At 41.9% G+C, this 17,235-nt stretch overlaps 1 protein-coding gene across 1 annotated transcript; it reads left to right on the top strand.

Annotated features, from left to right (window-relative positions):
- Positions 1-72: 72 nt before the first annotated feature.
- DERL1 (derlin 1) lies at positions 73-16,105 on the top strand. Its single transcript, XM_079299803.1, has 8 exons — positions 73-404; positions 2,394-2,505; positions 5,634-5,698; positions 8,248-8,274; positions 10,304-10,399; positions 11,058-11,110; positions 12,282-12,392; positions 13,478-16,105. The coding sequence occupies exons 1-8, from the start codon at positions 252-254 to the stop codon at positions 13,614-13,616; spliced, it is 756 nt and encodes a 251-aa protein (XP_079155929.1). The 5' UTR covers positions 73-251; the 3' UTR covers positions 13,617-16,105.
- The last annotated feature ends 1,130 nt before the right edge of the window (positions 16,106-17,235 follow it).

Below are 17,235 nucleotides of genomic sequence, written 5' to 3'. Positions count from 1 at the left end.
GGGAACGCTGACCCGACAGTCCCGCCGCCCGCCAGCGGCGGCTCGCCCCCCGCTCCGCCCCCGGGGCGGGGCTCCCGGCCGCCGGGGCGGGGCCGGAAGCGGCGGCGGCGGCTCGGCCGAATTCGGTGGCGCCACGTCTGGCTCGGGCACCTCCGTGACCGGGCGGTAGGAGCGGCTGAGCCTTCGTCTTGTCTCTTCTTCAGGGGCCGGTTCGTGGCGAAGCCTCGGCGGCGGCCAGGCGCAGCTGCAGCATGTCGGACCTGGGGGACTGGTTCCGAAGTATCCCTCTGATCACGCGTTACTGGTTCGCCGGCTCCATCGCGGTGCCGCTCGTGGGCAAGCTGGGCCTCGTCAGCCCCGTCAACCTTTTCCTCTGGCCTGACGCCTTTATCCACCGTTTCCAGGTATGGCCCGCACTACCGCTCCCGGCGTGCCCCGCGGCGCCCGCACAGTAGCTCGCAGTGACTCGCTGCGCGCTTGGCCTTCTGGGAGTTGTAGTGCATGGCCGCGCTGCGGGGCCTCGCTGGGGCTGCGCGCAGGGCCGGCCGCTCCCCCGGCTCCGCGGCCTCGCTGGAGGCGCCGAGCACCGAGACAGAGCCCGGAGTGACCAGAGCCCCTCTGGCGGGGGTGGAGCCGCCTTCCCGCTCAGCCTGCACAGGCCTGCGGCTGGGCCCCGTGCTCTGCCCTCAGGCCCAGGGCCCCCACCGCGGCGACGGGCTGCGCGTCCTGCCAGGGTGACAGAAGGGGCTGTTATCCCTGGCAGCGCTGTAATTCGTCTTGTGCCTCATTCTGGTGTGTTTTTCCCTACATTTTTTTTGTGGGAGTTGTTCTGGTGGGCGCTGGTTGTTGTGTCAAGGAGCTTTGCGGCTGTGGCTACGGTGACTTGCCCAGCTCTGTGTCATCGTGTGGCCGTGTCTTTGGGAGCTGTAACTTCGGGCTTACAGGGTGTGCAAACATCCCAGGCTGCAGCTGGCCTGGAGATTTTGATGCAGAGCTACAAAAGAGACATGGAGCTCCTGGGGCAGGTACAGCTGGGGGCAGTAAAGGTGATCAAGGATCTGGAGCATCTCTGTACTGAGAAATGGCCGAGGGAGCTGGGCCTGCTCAGCCACGAGGAGACGGGACTGCGAGGGGACCTCATCAGTTCAGTATCAGAAGGGTGGTGACAGAGGATGGACAAATCCCAGTGGGAAGAAACTGATGCATGGGAAGTTCCACATGTACTTGGTGACCATGCACTGGAACCGACTGATCAAGGAGACTGTGGAACCTCCCTCATTGGAGTTATTCAAGAACTGTCTGAATGCAATCCTGTGTCATGTGCTCTAGAATGACTGCTTGAGCAGGGCGGTTGGCCCAGATCCACCCACGGTGGTCCATTTTAACATGACCTATTCTGTGGTTCTGTAACGGAGTGGATCTTAATGCACCTTCTGGTTTGGAATTTGAAAAAAGCTTCTGTTTGGGATTGTCAGCTTCTGTGCTTAGGTATGGTCCATGTAAACTAACAGCTAATGCCTTGAGGTGTCAGACATGCAGTGTTTCTGGGTGCAGTAGCAATATCAAAAGTAGTCTCAAACTGGACATAGTTTTCCTTGCACTGTGATGTTACAGGTTCAGTGTTGGGGGAGAGCACTCATTGGAGGAACTGAAAACAAAGAGATTTCCATTTTTAAATTTCTCATTATATCTTTACCGAATTAAAAATAAATTAAAGCCATGGCCCTTTCTGTGCCTTGATTCATGTATTGTTCCCAAAATTAAGTAGCATAAATGACTGGTTTTTCCTGTAATTCTGTTATTCCTCCTTGAACTGTTATGTTCAGGATCCTAATACTCAGTTTGGAAATGTTGCTGCTTAAAGAGCTCGTTCATGAGTGATCAGACATCATCTGTCTGTGTTGTGTGCTGCCATGCAGTTGGCTATGCCCAGTATTCATAGCTGGGAGTCTGTCCCAGGGCAGATCCCAAATGCTCAGAGTAGCACATGCTGTCTGGAATGGTACACTAAAGGCTGTGAGTTCCTTGGCCTCTGCTCATCAGGGAAGAATGGGTTTTGTATGGCTGTCTTTTAAACAGGGTAGCATCCTTGCCAGTGAGTCTCTTTTGCACTGCATTAGAGGTTCACTACTGCAAAGATGTGATGGAAAGCAGTTTGGAAAGTTGTGTGTTATTTCTGGTGTAGACTTAATAGCTTTGCTTACTGGATTGAAAAAAGCCACAAATATAAAAGCTGCTGAAGCAGCAACAATCAATACTTGGACTATTTCTAATCTTCTTCTTGATGTTCCAAGTTTTCATTCATTATCAAGTAATGAATGTAAATTAAAAGCCTGTGCATGTGAGTTCATTCTGCAGTTTATAAATATATCTTTCTCTTTTGATCTGGACAGATCTGGCGGCCCATAACAGCAACTTTCTTCTTCCCAGTGGGACCTGGAACAGGATTTCTCTACTTGGTGAATTTATATTTCTTGTATCAATATTCATCACGATTAGAAACAGGTATGTTGACCATTAAATTGTCTGCACCTGGTGAACCCTGCCTGGAGCTTATGGCTCTTCTCTGTGCCAGCTTATGTTGGTCAATGTGAAACTGCTCTGAAAACTGATTTTCTGTGGCTGGCTGCTTCTTTTTGGCCTTTTGGGATCTGAACTTGATACTTGTTTTAGTAGGAGGGCCTGGTGCTTTTAGTTACTGGATTTAAGGAAGTGAGTGAGACAGATTAAAAGATTATGTTTACCTCTGTTTTTTTTGTATCTGATGTTTTTTATCACAGAAGGGTGACAGGGCATAATGTGGGTTTATCCATTGAGAGAAAATAGCTTTTTTTTTTTCTTGTTTTAATAGGGATGCTTATTTATGGTATTCTGTTGTCTGTGTTGAATTGAGAGATGCCTCTTCCTAAGAGATATGTGGAAAAGTTAAGAGACTAGAAGGCTTTTCACTTAAGGGGAAAAATTTAGTGAAAAAAAAGAGATCAAATAGTAGATAATTTCCTTCAAAAAAAGGGATTGTTGGTACAAGGTAGCTTCAAAACTGGTTTCCTTTTGCACTGCCCAGTTCATTAAAGCTAAACAAAAATTCGTTCAATTGACATAAATAATTAAAGTATTTACAAAGCCAGACTCCTTTTGAAAGCCTTTGTGAACAAGAATTTCAGTATAACTCTAATGGAGTCCTAGAACTGATGGTTTAAAGGGGAATGCATAGGAAGATGATGTTTGGGAAGTCCCAGGAGAGAGAAGAGATCCCTGGTAGACCTGCCATCCAGGCAGTATTGTGGAATCACATTTAAATCTTAAAAAGAGTATCAGTGAGAGGGAGGAGTGGTGCCAGATTGTATTTGGTTGTTTTCTTAGGGAAAGTTAAGTACTAGTTTAATAGCTAGAAATGGTTCCTGCTTCCTTTTGAGCCTTTCTGCAGTAGTTTATGAGCACATGAGAGGGCTGGCAGTTCTGCCTGGGCAAAGGTGGATGTAGTAAAAGTTCCTGGTTAATTATGCAAACTAAAAGAGCTCACTGCTTGTAGTTGTACTTATAAAATGCTCAACTTGTCTGTGCTGTGGCATCAGTCTCATGATAGGAAGTACATTTCTGCTGTACAACAGATCCAGATTTTGAAACTGGGAATCATCTGTGTTATTTGAACCAATGCATCTTTTTTATTACAGTCATTTTTCTGGGTATAAGTGAAGTTCTTGATTAGATTGGCCCTTCTTTCTGTGAAAAAGGCCTGAATCCTTCTGTAGTTGGAAGGTGTATAAGTTGCTGATAATGTTTACAGGTGAAAGTCCACGTTGGTCTATGCCTCCTTTTGTCTGTGAAACTGAGAAAGGGAAACTTCTATTTTCAGCATTGTGCATGGTTTTTGAGATATGCTGCTGCTGCCTGCCAGCTTCAAATTTAGCTGTCAGGAATATCCCTATGGCTTTGTACTGTGCTTGTGCTTTCCTAACAGGCTGACCTGTAACTTCCAAAGGAAAGGGAGATTGATGTGTTTTTGTTTTGCTTTGGTTGGAGGAGAGCATAACAAATATCAGCAGAGTAAGCAGAATATGCAGAGTTCACTCCCCATCTGTATGAATTATGAGATTATGGGTCTGCAGCTCTTCCCTGATGAGTGGATTATACCCCAGGCCTCACAGAAGGACCATGGGGTAGAGCTCACTCCATACCTGTGCTGAGCTTTCTGGCAGGTTGTAGTCCAGTTTGCTTAGATATTCATCAGAAAAGTCAAGTTAAATGGTTTGTCTAATATTTTCACTAGCAATCTTGTAGATAATGAGAAGAAAAATAATTTAGAAGAGTGATAATAGCTTTGATTTCTTCTTGTTTTGGAAGGATTCCTGAGCTGGCATTTCTATAGCCTTAGTCAGCTTCTTCTCTTTATGTGTTTTTATTTGTTGTATGGCAACAGTAGGAAAAAAAACCTTCAGTTTCTGTAGTTTTATAACTGTAAAACTTTCTGATATATTTTTCAAAGCATTTTTTTTCTTGTCGTGCAATTTGCATGGCTGAACTTAATAAAATTGGTATTCTAGTATAATTTCTTTTTACATAAGTTGTTCTAAAAAACTCATGCTTAAAAGTAGATTTTCTTCCTTTAAGAATATTTGTATGAAGCTGTGCAGTGCTCACATTAAGCTGTGGCATTCCTTCTAGGCATTTTGATGTTTTATTAGGAGCATGTAATTCAGGTTGTCCTTGATATGCTTTGTGTGTCCCTGTCATTCCTGCTGTCACTATGTTTCACCCCCACTGATCTGGATCTTTTTCAGCAATATTTTCAGGCTTTCCCTTCCTGCCTGGGTTTATATGAAGGTTGATGGGAGTCTTGCATGGATGCTGAGGTCTCTGTCAGCCTTTTGCCCCATTTAGCAGGAGTGAGAGCCTCAGCTTTTCATGTTTGCAGGGAGTTGCTAGGGGGTTACTTTTTAGTCCTTGTCTCTGTCAGGTCACAAACTCAATTGAGCATCTGAAGATCATTTAATTTAATATGACCTGCAGGGAATGGTTACTCTATTATTTTTGTTTCTAGTGTCCTGAGAAAAATTGACACATATCTGAAGTGGTGAATTAGACAAGCAGTGTAGCTTAGAAGAAACAGAATGTGCTGCACATGTGTACCCTCCTTTTCATGTGTGCTATTTTTTTCTGGAGTATAAAAACCATTGCATCTCTTGAGTCTGATGAGATGATGCAAAGAAGATGCAATTTGCCTAACTAAGGGCTGGTTTTCACATGACTCAGTCATTAAACTTGGTATTTCTGCTTTTGCTGTGCACATGTACTTCCTTATTCTGTGCTTCTAACCCACAGTTTCATATGAACTGTGTGGTCCAACTCCATTTTTGAAGTCTTCTGTAGTTAAAACTACTCATCTCCAGAGTCGATGTGTTCTTTTTTAAGGATAGACACTGCTTGTGCTCCAGTGCAGTAGGCTGAATGTCTTATTTTTCAGTCTGTAGGAGTGCTATTCTAAGGCTTTTTAAAATTAAAAAAAAATAATTGTAGACCACAGACTGCATGCAAAGCAACTGTTATTAACTGAGCTTTCTTAGACTGAAAAAGTAGTCCTAATATTTAATCAGAATTTCAGTGCCTTGCATAATGATTCTTTTTATTTTCAGGGGCTTTTGATGGAAGGCCAGCAGATTACATGTTCATGCTCCTGTTTAACTGGATCTGCATTGTTGTATCCTTCTCATCATCAAACGTTGAGAAATATTTTGGTTCTCCTGTTTTTGCCTGAAATATTTTCAAAGACCAGGTTTTATCAAGGAACAGTTTTAAAATGTAGCAAATGTTCCCAGGCAAGTTTATAGAGTTTTTAAGTGTGTTTTGCTTCCTGAAAAGGTAGTGAGTGACTTGCAGGGAGAACATTTAATAACGTGCTCACACCAGTGTGCAGTGTGAGGACTTGAGCTCTGCCTACACAGAGCTGAGCATGTGCTGGGTGAGTGTCCCTGGTGCTGCCTGGGCTGCTTTGCTGAGCTGCTCTTGTGTGGGCTAGCACTGCATTCAGTGTGTTCAAGCTGCCACTTGCAGATCAATGCCATTCCCTGAAATTCATGGACAACTTTACCTGCTGGGTACAAGTCATCTGAGTCTGGGAAAGCTGCATTGTGATATCTTCACTGAGACAACTTCCTGAAGAACTGGGCTTGTTGGTTTGGGAATGCTGGGAAATATTTCTGTGAGCTGTGCTGTACCACCTGAATTTTCTTTCAGATCTTGAATGCAAAACGGGGAGGAGTTGTTGATAGACCAGGTGGTTTGCCACCATTCAGAGGGATCTTTAGAGGCTGGATAAATGAACTGGCCAGGAATGAAGCTCAGCAAAGGGTAGTGCAGAGTCCTGCTCTTGGCAGGGAAGAGCCTCAGGGACCAGGACAGACCAGGGACTGCCAAAGCAAAGCATCTTGCAGAAAAGGCCCTGGGTTGTTGCATTCTCCACACTAGGTGTCCTGCTGGACACAAAGTTGATCACACACCAGCAATGTGCCATTTTGGCAGAAGTGGCCACCAGCCTCCTGGGCTGCCCTAGGCAGAGGATTGCCAGCAGGTGATTGCTCCTCTCTGCTCAGCAGTTGAGAGATGTATGGGGGCTGCACCCAGCTCTGGGTTCCCAAGTCCAAGGGAGACATGGACATGCTGGAGAGAGTCCAGTGAAGGGTCTTGAAGATGATTAAAGGGTTGAAGCATGTGTCATGTGAGAGGCTGTGAGAGCTGGGATTGTGCAGCCTGGGATGTTGTTGTAGAATCATACAGTAGTTTGTATTGGAAGGGACCTTGAAAGATTATCAACCCCCCTGCAGTGAGCAGGGACACCTTCAACTGAGTCAGGTTGTTCAGAGCCCCGTTTAACCTGACCTTGAATGTTTTTAGGGGTGGAGCATCCTCCATCTCTCTGGGTAACCTGTGCCAGTGTTTCACCACCCTCATAATAAAAAATTTCTTTGTTATACCTAGTCTGAATCAATCCTTTTTTAGTTTAAACCATTACCACTTTTGCAATTGCAAAAGACCCTTCTAAAAAGTTTGTCCCCCAACTCTCTCAGCCTTTCTCTAGAAGAAAGGTGTTCCATTCCTCCAGTAATCTGTCTGGTCCCACTCCAACAGGTGCATGTCTTTTCTGTGCTAAGGGATCTGGAGCTGTACACCCAATTGCACAAAATGAAGCACAGAAAATTCCATTTAAATGTAAGAAGGCCCGTTTTCACTGTAAGGGCAGTGAAGCACTGGTGTGATTGGCAGGAGAGGGTGTGGAACCTCCATCCTTGGAGATGCTCCCATTCTGTCTGTGCTGTTGCTGCCTCCTTGTAGCAATTTGCAGTGGCATAGCAGGTGGAGAAAGGGAGCAGTGACATTGGTGTGAGCCATATTCAGCCAGGAGAGCTGGTGTGTAGAAATGCTTTATCAGTGCATTATCTCTAGTTGCATTCCACTATGTGGACAGAATTGCTATTCCTGCTAGTCCTGTCGAGCCACAGCTGTAACCAGGTGCATTTAGTTATGTTGTTGTAAAGTTTTCTTTATGATTGCAGGCTGTTGGCTGTGAGCATTTAATTAATGTAATTGTGACTGTTCATTTAAAAGTTTTTAGTTGCTTGTTCCCTGTGTGATGTAAGGACCAACATGGATGCATGATATAGGGAAATGCTGGGTGTCATTTTATATGTGTTTATGAACTGTTAAAAGCATCCTGATCATATTAAAATAATTCAGAGATTATTTCTACTCAGCAGTTACTACAACAGATTCTTTGAGCTCCAAGGTGGGAGAAGAGTATTAAAAACCTGCATTGATGGACTTTCAGAAATTGCTTCTTTTCTATGACTCATTGGCAATATATTGGTATTTTTAATGACCTGGTATTTCTTTAGTTATAAAACCAAAATGTCAGTGTTAAACTAATGAAAGAATCCAGTTGTTAAACTTTAATGTGTCCTTATGCAAGGACTGATTGAGTCTGTAGCTAACCAGTGTCATCAGGGAGGAAAAGCCAGTGCACCCATCAGCCCTCAGGGCAATGACTTGAGGTGGGAACTTGAAAGGCTGCCAAAAAGCAGTTATTGAAACAAAGTTTGCACATCTCTAGATCACTGGAAATTTTCACCTAAAAGAGTGTAGTATTAATTTTAGATATTAAAGATCTTTGCATATTTGTTCCATGTGTCTGCAACTTTTTATTGTTGTTGTCTGTCAAGCTTCTCTGCATTTTCCTTCATGGTGTGGTGACAGATAACTGGCTTGGTAATGGACATGCAGGTAAGTGTGGTGCAGTTTCTTAGATAATAATTGTACAAAACGTTATGACTACTTAATGACTTCATAGAGAGCATTATTGACTTAGCTGCAGAACATAGTTAAGCTAGGCTGTTCAGATGATATCAGAATGGGCTGCTCTGTGTGTATTGTTAATTTTTCAGATTGGGTTGGCCTCAGTTGAAGGCATTAAGCTTGGATCTGACTGCCACACCTAAACTAGTTAGGGAGCTAAGAAGTAAAAACTGTCTTGATGCAGTCAGGAAGTACTCAGACTTTTACTAAAATGGACACAAGATGTCACCTATGCACTAGTTCTCTTAATGAATGTGGATCTGCTTTCTTATTTTTCTATTTAAGAATGATTCTTGGGTTTTTAATCTTCTCAAATTTAATTCAGGGTGGCTTTTAATTGCCAACAGAAGGTTGGTTTGGTGTTTTTGTTTTTGTTTTTTTTTTTTTTTTGTTTTGTTTTGTTTTGTTTTGTTTTGTTTTGTTTTTTTTTGAAAAATACAGCTTCCAGCTTCAGTTTGAGACCAGAACTGTGAAGTACAAAATCATTCCTCACAGGAATGATTAAAATAGTGGTCTTAAGAACTGCTTTCAGAGAAATAATTCTTATCTTCCCAAATACTAAGGGTGAAAAAGTGTTTTTTTTTTAAACACGACAGAGTGTAAGATAACTTCATGTCTTCAGTCTACTATTCTCATCTTCATCTGTTTCCAACACCTAAAGACTGCACCAATATCTAGTATTCCATAAAGAATTATCTTAACATTTATTAGATCACTTCTTTGGCTCTCTGTTAGACAAAACCAGTGATTATGCATCTCTGGTCTGGAGTGAATTGTGTTAAGAGCTGTCCATAACTTGATACTTACACTTTCCTGTGGGGAAGATAGCACAAATTTTTGAAAAGCATGCTAGAGTTACTCGCACATTATGCAAATTTTAGACTGATGGTGTTGATTTGTATATTTTTAAAGGGATCCTTATTTTTTTTATTTGCATACAAATTATTGATTAAAGAATAATCAATTTTTGATGTAAAAGTGTGTTTTTTCTGAAAGATAAGGGGGTTTTACTTGTCCTGAGTGGCCTCTGTTGAAATTCAGAAGATAGAGTAGGATAGCTAGACCTCTATTCCTAAGTCAAATGTGTTCAGATATTAAATACTACTTTTTTCAGTAGAAGAAAAAGGGTTTTAATAAAGACCCTAAGGTTCTTGTGTGGGGAGTCAGAGTGCACTGTAGGGCTTGTGAAAGGCTGGAGTGATGTCAGGATGCCAGCTTTAATGTGGAATCTGTTACGTAGCAGCACTCCTGGAGGGATGGGTTTTAACCTCTTTTCCAGATACAGGAGCTGGTTACAACATTCAGCCAGTTCATGGAAATATTGCTGGTGCAGAAATGGGCAGATAGCTAAAGCAGTGCTTTGCCTTTCTTTCACTAGAAATAGTCCAATCAGCCAATACAGAGGCTGTGTAAAGAAGTGCTTGGAGGAACCTCAGCTCCTGGCGTGGAGCACAGGTTAATTCCAAGCTCTATCAGGGCTGCCCGTGATACCCTGAAATGGGGATTGGCTGGAGCACCTTCCCCCTGTGGTGCTCTCAGGAGGATGGGGACACAGGTGGCACTTGGATGGATAGCACTTCATCTGGCATGTTAGCCTGGCCCAGATGAGAGTTTTTGGGTTAGTGCCCTGAAATGATTGTGGCACAGGTCCAGGGCTCACTGCTGTAGGTGTAGGTACAAGCAGAGGAGTTCCCTGCAGCTGCTCCTTCACTTGGCACAGGTTGGAGCCCTTGGCTTTGGCATGGTTATGCAAAGAAGAATAACCAAGTAGATTCTCCTCCTCCAGTAGTTTTTGGACAGATCCAGGGCATATATTGGAAAAGATTCTGGGGCAATCTGTAAAGTCTTAAGTGAAGTACCATGTTTACAAATGACTTCTGAAACACAGCTTCTCCTGCCTGAGTTTCTTGTGCTTCTGTGAAAGTAATGATAACATTTTCTTTTCTAAATATTGTAGTTGCTGATGATTCCACTCATCATGTCAGTACTTTATGTGTGGGCCCAGCTGAACAGAGACATGATTGTATCATTTTGGTTTGGAACAAGATTTAAGGTATGTCAGATAGTATATTGGAAAGATTTCTGTCCATAAAGTGCATGTGTAGTGGGTGAGGGGCAAAATGTGTTTTCTCTTATTAAAGGTATCCTGTACTCTGACATAGAGTACTCCTTGAGATACAGCAAAGACAAAGTTCATAGTCTGCCATGTGGTATCACTCAGTGTGTCCCTACTGCAAAGATGTCCTGACAATTCATCATTCTGAAAAGAAGGAAAAAAATTCCAGATAAACATTAGTCTGGATAAAATCTGAATGTAGTGACAAAATGTTGGTATTTTAAATTGTTTTTTTGTTCTGTGTCACTTTGGCTGTATCTGTCAGATCTTTTAGAGAAGACTTTCTTGATCATTTCTAGACCTTTTCAAAATCAAAAACTTCAGGGCTTTGTTCCAGATGCAAACTTGCTGTGGAACATAGGTTGCAAAAGGCACTTTTGTTTATAATGTTTGAATGAGTATGTTTTGTCTAAAAATGTTAGTGGTTCAGTTTGAAGTAACCTTTTTAGGTTGAATCTGCTTAAGTTAATAGATCAGGACCTGTGTAATGTCTAAAGCATTGAAATTATGATCATGTTTATTAGTGCAGTGGGAAGTTGAGAGAAGGTTTACATCCTTAACTTGTACTTACTCTCTCCACTTCATTCTTTTTCAGGCTTGTTACCTTCCATGGGTTATTCTGGGATTCAACTACATCATTGGTGGATCGTATGTATTTACTTATATGGCCAGTTTGAAGTTATAAAAGCTTTTACAGCTACTTAACTTGCTGCTGAATTTAGGAGTAACATTAAAATAGCTTAAAACTAGAATCTGACTCAATGCTCAGTATCACGTGGTGGTCATTTAACATAAAAGCAAAGAGGAGATGTGCATGTGGGAACTAGAGAACAGAATGTAGGTGAGGGGAGAGTAATGAGAGTTTGGAGTATTTTCTATTAACTCTATGCATTAGGCCTTCTCCTTCTCCATACTAAGACAGTAACACACACTCAAGAAAGATGTTGTCCCCTGGAACCAGCCATTATTACTGCTTTTAGAAAAAAAATTAGCTTGGCTCTGATAGTGCTGTTACTTCTTTCCCTCACAGACTTGTCCAACCTGATCTTTTTTTCAATTTGTTAAACAAGGGAAAATGGCAATAAGCCCACAGCATGGCATATTAGCACTTGTTGAATTTTTTTATCTCCCTTGTTTTTGTATGTTTTTTAACTACATCCCCTGATGCAGAAATCCTCTCTGTGCACAGTGTGGGCTCCCTCATTGGGGACCTGCATTGATTGGAGCCTCTTGGTGCCGCTGTAATGTAATTAATGACAATAACAAGTTTGTGGTTGAGTTGTAAAAGAAGGAGATAGTGCAGCAAAACCAAATTCCCTTTTCTGGCTGTGCCTCCTACTGACTCATCTGTCACTTGTGAAAACTATTTGCAGTTAGATACCTGCTGTTTCTATGCATGACAGAAGATAGTCAAGGGCCTCCAGTCAGCAGTGCTTTTACAAAACTGGGAACAAAACAGTTCAGTACAGCAGGAGACAGGTTGTCCAGTGAAAACAGCAGTAACTTCTCTAGCTCTGCAGGTGATTGTTTTGGGCACTAATCACTATACGGTCTAATTCCCCAATGTAAACAAGTATTCAGTTGTGTTTTCAATACAGAATGTACAGAAGAATTGGAAGGGAGGGTGGAACAGACTATTGATGTGTTAGCACAGGAGATTGGCCCTTCTAAAGAAGTGGCTGCAAAATGCTGAGGGAAGGGAAGTTTTCTGTGTGTCACGTCCCTGGCAAAGCCTGGTAGCAGATGAAGAGAAGATTGTCACTCATTTATTTTCAGAGAAGACAGTATGTGAAACCATTCTTTTTCTTCTGCTTTACAGAGTCATCAATGAGCTGATAGGAAATCTGGTTGGACACCTGTATTTCTTCTTAATGTTCAAATATCCAATGGATTTGGGAGGAAGGAATTTTCTGTCCACACCCCAGTTCCTGTAAGCTAATTTAATTTTTTACCTCACTATTTGGTCCAATTTTTTGTATGGTTGACCAGACGTTTATTTGATGGCATTGTAAAGTGTAAAATACTTTGCTAAGTCAGCCTTCTTCAGACTCTCATATTAACTGAGCTGGTGATTCTTAAAAATGTTGAGTTACTTGTAAATGGCCCATGTGAGAGTTCTTTGTTGCCTTTTGGAATGGCTTATGTGTTTACCCACTCCTAAGAGTGAGAGTAAATGTCATAGTTCGCTACTGAATTGAACTGAGTTAAGAGAACTCCCTAACAATTATCAGATGGTATATAAAATAAGCTATATACTGTAAATGATCTGTTTTCTGTATCCCCATGTATTGTTACAGTAACTACCAGTTCAGCAATGTTTAACAATAACAGTCAGTTGTAGACTTGTTCAGGGCTATAAACGATTCTGCTTCTGAGTCTGTACCAGTTACCCTCAGTTACCCTCAATGCAACTCTTGGTTTTTGAAGTGCTTTTTCCTGAGATATGTTCATTGTTTTGGCATTGAAATACTGTGATCAGAAGCCAAAGTTTGTAGTTCAGTTGCCCTTGTCTGCATCCTTTTGGGCTGCAAATATTCCTCCTCTATCAAACTCCAGTTAGCAACTCAGTTAATCCTTTTTGTAGCATAAAGTGTTGAATTACACTTATACTTTCTGCACCAGTTTCAATGAATAGGGAAGCTTTATATTCTGATTTTTGTGCTTGCAAGCCCATCTGGTAAACCTAATTTTCCATGAAGATTAGAAGACAAAGTTGTTTTTAGAAATGTCTCTCAAGGTGGTAACAGCTCTGAAACTGCCCTCAGTCTTGTGGGTTCTGTGCAATTCTCTTGATACCCATTCCAGAGATGGAAGTTTCCTAGTATTTCCATGTGTCAGTGTGCTGGGGACTTAACTGTGAAAAGAATTCTCTGAAGTTCTACTGGGAAAAGCCAGTTTTTGTTACAAAGTCTATCAGCTTGGAGGAAGTGCATGGAAAAGCAGAAAGCACAGCCTTGGCATTTACTCACAGGGTACAGCTGTTCCTCTAACTCCTCCTCCTCTGGTTTGTCCTAGTTACCGCTGGCTGCCAAACAGGAGAGGAGGAGTGTCGGGCTTTGGTGTCCCCCCTGCCAGCATGAGAAGGGCTGCAGAAGATCAGCAGGGTGGTGGAAGACACAACTGGGGCCAAGGTTTCCGGCTAGGGGACCAGTGAAGAATTCCTGCCCTTGGAAAACAGCAACTCTTCAGTTTCAATTGGACGTAGAACCGACTGTTCCTGGTGCAGAGCCTGCTTAAGAACTGAGCTCTCTGTAGTACTCTTGGATGTAACTGATTAGAAAGAAAGAATGTTTCTGCTTCAAGAGCAAATTAAAAACTCCAGAAGGAAAAAATGTAGATGTTGCTCCAGGTTAGCCAGTAGTGTCCAGTGTGATTCTGCCATTAAAAATAAGCCTTCTTTATACAGTATTGTCTGTCACAACAGGATCCATTGGCTGTCCTGTTCCACAATGTGATGGAACAAGCTAGTGGTGTTCTGTCTGTATGTTAAAAGCTTTGTTGACCACAGTAAAGTAAGAATCTGGTGTGAGGCAGATGTCTCAAACTACCCCCAAGCTTAGGAAGCTGACTTCTTCCATAGCTGTGCTTAAGTCCCAGGGTCTTTGGAAACATTATTTAAGTGGCATCTTTCTGCTGCATTCATAAAACAAATTGCAAATGTCTCATTTCCATTATTGAGCTGTGTTTTGAGCAAAGCTGTTTCTTGCCATGCAGCATTTGTCCTACCTGCTACATCATGGGCTGGGCAAGGCTAAAGATTAGAGAACTTTCATTTGAAATGGCAATAACATAATCACAGAATTGAAATCTGAACTCTTCATGGCATGTTACAAGGCTTGTTCTGGTGAAACTGAAATCTGGCATGATTTTTTTCCCCTTCAGATCTGAATTCTTGGCTTCAAGGTTTCTCTTTTATTGCCAAACTGGGTAGCATAAATACTGCTTAAACTAGAAAATGTAACATTCTGGTTAAGGGTACTGACTGCAGCATTGTTTAACTGAATCTTCAGCTTTATCTTAAAAGCTTTAAGATGTTTAAGAATCAAAGCTGGAAATAATCTTTTGCGGGGTGAAGATACAATATAACAGGTTACTGCAGGACTCCTGACAAATAAGAAATTGCATACACTATTTATTAGTATTGTACTTCTTTCTGGTAGAAATTTTGACATGGAAAAGGGAATGATTCTGTACAGTAGTTTTCCTTGCACTGGGTTCCCATGGGCAGAGCACGTGGCTAAGATCCAGGAAGCTGTAATGCCAGCTTGCTACTGACTCACTGCATGCTCTTGAGCAAACTTCTTACTTATCTCAGTTTTCCCAGCTGTAAGGAGGACTCGTGCATGTCTCACAGCATTCTTATAAGACAACTGCCCCTGACCTCCCTAGCTGGGAGCTGCTAGTGAGCAAGTAAGGCTTAGGTTTTACATAAATCCAACACTTCAGCTAGGAACACAGTTACTCTAAGCATAGCCAAGACTTCTAAGTCAGACTGTAGTTGCTCACTTTTTGTTTTATAGTTGGAGGAGGAAGAGCATCATCACTAGGATAAGTTTCAAGTCTGACTGAATTGCCCTTTAGCATTTGTCTGTTGTTTTACTGGGTAGGTGGGGCACAGAAAGCTGTTCTGCCCCAACTGAGGTATCTCAGGTACTATAAGTAGGTGAAGTGAATCTGGGCTGATACATTTAGTTAGTACTTTGTTTCTTCACTGAACTTGGGTTCTGAAGGTGTAAAAACTTGTAAATACTAAGTGATGCAAAGCTGAGTGGAAAATAAGCAGTTAGACTGGAAATTTAAAAAAAAAAAGTGTGTTCCATGTCTTTACTGCAACTCAGTTTGTTGATTTGGCTTGTGGAGAAATGTAGAAAACTGGTAATGATCACACTGTGTGCTTAAGTGTCACAAGAACGTGGAGTTTAGAAATCACCTGCCATTTTTTTCTGTTTGGTGATGAGTTTTAAAGATGCTCTTGTCTCTTTCTTTGTGCAAAACAGCAGGTAGAAAAGAGGAGTGCAGTGTTGTAAATACAGAGTTATCATTTACCAACAGCTGTTATTTGATGTGGACTTGAATAGTCTGAAAATCATCATTTTGATAGGAGTGGTTTTAGTCATAGGAATAGCACAGTCTGCAAAGCATTTGTCTTCATTTTGAGTCAGGACCCAACTTTTAAGTGAAGATGCAATAGACTCAGTTAAACCCCTGGCACACTCAAACTGCAGAATATCTCTGCACAGAAGGCCCAAAGGAAGGCTTGAGTGAGAGAAAGCACAGCAAAAGGCATTGTACTGGCCCACTGCATTGCATGGGATCTTGCTTTCTGGTATGTTCTCTAAATTAAGAGGAAAAGGTTTGCAAGGAAAATAGACTTCTTATAAACCTTGATTGACTTTTGAGCTGCTTCAGGTCAATTTACTTTGTTTATGGAAAATTCACTATAGAATTCCATATTACAAGCTCAGTTTGTTTGTTTCTCTGTTTGTCACTTGACCTGAACTGCTGTTTGTCCTCCCACACACATTGATAATGGCAGTCTCTTGTTAAAATGAGTACCTCCTTTCTTATTTTGTACAGATAATTTCCCTTTTTGTAATCAATTTTTGTTGGCAAAGTTTTAAATTAAAATTTTAATCTCTGTTACTGTCTTTGTTTTGCTAAATTGTATTTTAAGTTAAGACAAGCCTTGTGATCTGCAGGTCTGTGAGTATTGTCTGACAGCTGTACTGTGACACCATCTCCTGCTGTTGATACAAGTACTCACAAAAATGACCTGCTTTTGGGTGGGAGTCTTGTCTTCTCTGATCAGTTGCAAAATCATAAAGGCATTTTCTTTGTCTCTGTTTACACCATGAGTTTTGACAGATGGTGTCCTTCCTGGGCTATTACAATTTTACAGCTGGTTTTTATATACTTGATTGTTACCCTTTGTCACCTGGGAGAAAGCATCCTACTACTTACCCTCAAACTTTGTGGGATTGATACAGATCACTTACTTTTCCAGAGGTAAGCTTGGAATTCTGCAATACCCTTTCTGTCTGGTCTGAAATGCACAGCTGCCAGAATTCCTTTTGAGGCTCTTTAACTGATTTGGAGATGGACACATTTGGCATCCTCACTCTTCCAGCCCTCAGCATTCATCTGACTGCACTTTTCTTGTTTATTACCATTGTGGCATCAAAGAAAACCATGGACTTGGTACATAAAGCACTGTATGAATTAGTTCTGCTCCTTGAACTGGAAAAGCTAGGTCCATACTAAATGGAGGAGCGTGGCAAGTGTGTGCCTTTTGATTTTACTTCAACTGCCTAAAGAGTCAGCACAAGAGCCAAGAACATGAAATCCAGTGCTTCATCTGTCATTGCTGTCACTACTTGGCAACAGCTCCTCTCTCAAAACAGCTCAGTGATGTGGTATTCCAGTGACATCATAAGAAATTATCTGTTGTCATCCAGTGGTTGCACTAGGAAAACTGAGAGTCTTTCATTTCCAGGGGATCATATTTTTTGCACTGCAACATAAGATTCTTTGTGTTTATGTATCACTGTGTACCTTACCAGGGAGGAAGATTGCTTTGCCTTGGTGGTTCAGGTAGTGAGCTACACTCAGAGAGATACAGTCCAATTTACAGCCTGAAGCTTCTGATACAACAAGTCACTTTGTAATGACTTTGTAATCCTGTTCTGCATCTGTAAATTAAGATGATTCATACTCTCCCTTGTTCTGTGCTAGACTGAGGATGATGGATCCATCTATACTTGCCTTAGTATATG

The sequence above is a fragment of the Erithacus rubecula genome (genome assembly GCF_903797595.1).
Source record: "Erithacus rubecula genome assembly, chromosome: 3".
Lineage (NCBI taxonomy): Eukaryota > Metazoa > Chordata > Aves > Passeriformes > Muscicapidae > Erithacus > Erithacus rubecula.
This window is presented reverse-complemented; position numbering and strand designations above follow the sequence as displayed.